A 2500-nucleotide genomic window follows, 5' to 3' on the forward strand; every position below is an offset into this window, starting at 1 on the left:
AATAATAATAATAATAATAATAATAACATAGTAGGTTTTTGACGACTGCAGCAGTTTATTTTTTTGTGTGAAACTGAGAATATTACGATTACTGATGCTCACCATGTCTTAGCATAGATGTATAAGCATGTCCTTGAAAGTGAGTTTCTGAATAGATCAATCCAATATTTAATGTGCCCCATATTCTGATGACTTCGAATACTCAAAATAACTTTCGTTTATGAGAATCATGAGATCAATTTCTAAAACACATTTTTTTTCAAAAGTATATCTAAAAGAGCTACGTTTCTTTGAAAGGTGTGTGTGTGTGTGTTCCACTATGCTCGTGCACGTGCACACATGCTCGTGAGTGCGCATGCATGTGTTGCATTTGTGTGTGTGTTTGTGTGTGTGTGTTTGTGTGTGTGTGTGTGTGTGTGTGTGTGTGTGTGTGAGTGTGCGCGCTCGCGCGCGAGCGCACAGGGTACGGATGACAGTGACTCATAAAACCTTTTTTTTCTAAGAGTACAAAAATATCGCATTTCCAAGTTTTTTGTTTTTGTAAAATCGCATACGAAAGGGCTCAGATTCATAATTTTTTTCATATAAGAGAATTCATACTAGAAACGTTTGTTTTTTTCCTCTCCGAGTAAGGGAACGTTACTAAATTACCCGCAATAAAAACATCTTGTGTAGAAAGGTAATACTATATGCTGTACAGAAGCGTCTAGGATTGTGTTCCGATACAGCCGTTAAAGATAAACTTCTTCATCATTTCTAGCGTCACTTCCGGTTGGTCCTGCGCCGTTTGATGCCCCGCACCGTGCACAACCACACGACACAAACCACCGACATGGGAATAGAAGCCACACACGCTACCCGCCGACCATCTCCCTGGTTGTTCTTCATGTTGCGCTTGTTCAGACGTGTTTTTGAGACGACCATTCTCCGACTGTGATTGAGAACTGCTGCGCTTCCCAGCCGAGACTTCATCGTCCTTGACCCAGGCAGTTCTCGAGCTGCTGTTGTAAGCGGCCTGGAGTGACCACGGGATGGACAACATGGCCGCTTCCATCATGGTCGTGCTGACCGTGAGGTCATAATCGCCGTTAAAGATGAGCACTTTGTACTCGTTCATCAGCCGCGCGAGTTTGGGTTTCGTACTCACGAATATATCTTCCCCTACCATGTAGAAGAAGGTTTGGTTGAAACTGGAAAAATCGTGCTTCGTCCCGGCGTGAATGAGTCTCCTCATCTCGGGCCTGTTCATCAACTTGTTCATGTGTCTGTGACTGCTTCTTTCTCCTGTCACGAAGTTGTCGGTGGGACCCATGTACGTGCCGGGAGGGATGATAACTTTCAACATTGTAGAGAGGGTTTCATTACCCAGGCGTTTTTCTACGTATCGTTGATAAAGCTCCCCAAGATCTTTTTTGTACACAAGTAACTCGTGATGGCTGATGACACCTACAACGTATAAGTGATCATAAAATGCAGGCATCATCGTCTCAGGGTCGAAAAACGGTCCACCGATATAGATCCCCTTTAAAGGAATTTTGATGTGAGTATGCGTTCCGGTTGTGGTCTCAACATTCTGATTCTCTGTGTGGATTCGATATGAGAGAGCCGGCACATAGCGCCCGGCGTAAGACTGACCACCGATGTACAGATCTCTCGTGAGGTATTCTGGGAACATGGTGTAGAACTGTAGCAGAAACTGGTAGAGATCTTCTGAGTATCCTTCTTGTGTGAGCCGGCTCCCCGCCGTGCCGCTGTCGGAGAAGCTGAAGCCCGCACTCACGGGGTTGTCGATGTACAGCATGGAGAACGGGCCCGCCCAGCTAACCTTTCTCTTCTCGTAACCCACAGTCTCGCCGTCAGAGCCCACGACCAGCTTCAGGGGGCCGTTTCCTGTGAAGAGGCCCAGCATGGAGGAGATCCCAGGCCCGCCGTTCAGCCAGATGAGAAGCGGTGCCCGTGGATCCTGTGGTGAGGAGAAGAACCAGAAGAAGAGATGATTGCCAAGGACGCGGTCCACAGTCAAGAAACCCGAGTAGCTGAGGGCGAACTCCGGCATACGGACGCTGCTCAACGATCTGGCGGTGTCGATTTCACCACGATCTAAGTAGGGTGACAGGAGAAGGGGCAGGTCTTCTTGAGGTGAGTCTTTAAAGGGTGCATCTGTCACATGGGGGCCTGGTGGTGCTGTGGTGGTGCCTGTGTCGGAGTTTTGCTGGGCATGATCTTCCTGGGGGGAACAGACCATCAGTGTTGCCAGCAGCACAACAGAGGCCAAACGCGGTCTTTTGACTATCATCTCGAACTCGATGTCCAGTGCCAAGATGGTCTATTTGATAAAAAAAAAAGTGAAACAAAATAAAGTAAAAGTTGATGAAGTTACGAGGGGTGTTCAATAAGTCGTTATGACTATGAAAGAAGCAAGCAAGCCAGAAAGTTGAAATTTGACACTCTCAGTGCTTCATATCTACACGGTCAACCATGTTATCATTTTTGTTTGACT

The 2500-nt window shown here is 46.6% G+C and overlaps 1 protein-coding gene across 1 annotated transcript in view; it reads right to left on the reverse strand.

The window, feature by feature from the left end:
• Nucleotides 1-35: 35 nt before the first annotated feature.
• The window catches only part of LOC101855967 (probable serine carboxypeptidase CPVL), a 2798-nt gene continuing 333 nt past the window's right edge, over nucleotides 36-2500 (reverse strand). The window contains exon 1 of the mRNA XM_005105182.3: nucleotides 36-2500. This exon is cut by the window's right edge and continues 333 nt beyond it. Coding sequence (XP_005105239.1) covers nucleotides 707-2296 — 1590 coding nt within the window. The 5' untranslated portion in view covers nucleotides 2297-2500 and the 3' untranslated portion in view covers nucleotides 36-706.

Source organism: Aplysia californica, unplaced genomic scaffold (genome assembly GCF_000002075.1).
Source record: "Aplysia californica isolate F4 #8 unplaced genomic scaffold, AplCal3.0 scaffold00455, whole genome shotgun sequence".
NCBI classification, from domain to species: Eukaryota; Metazoa; Mollusca; class Gastropoda; order Aplysiida; family Aplysiidae; genus Aplysia; species Aplysia californica.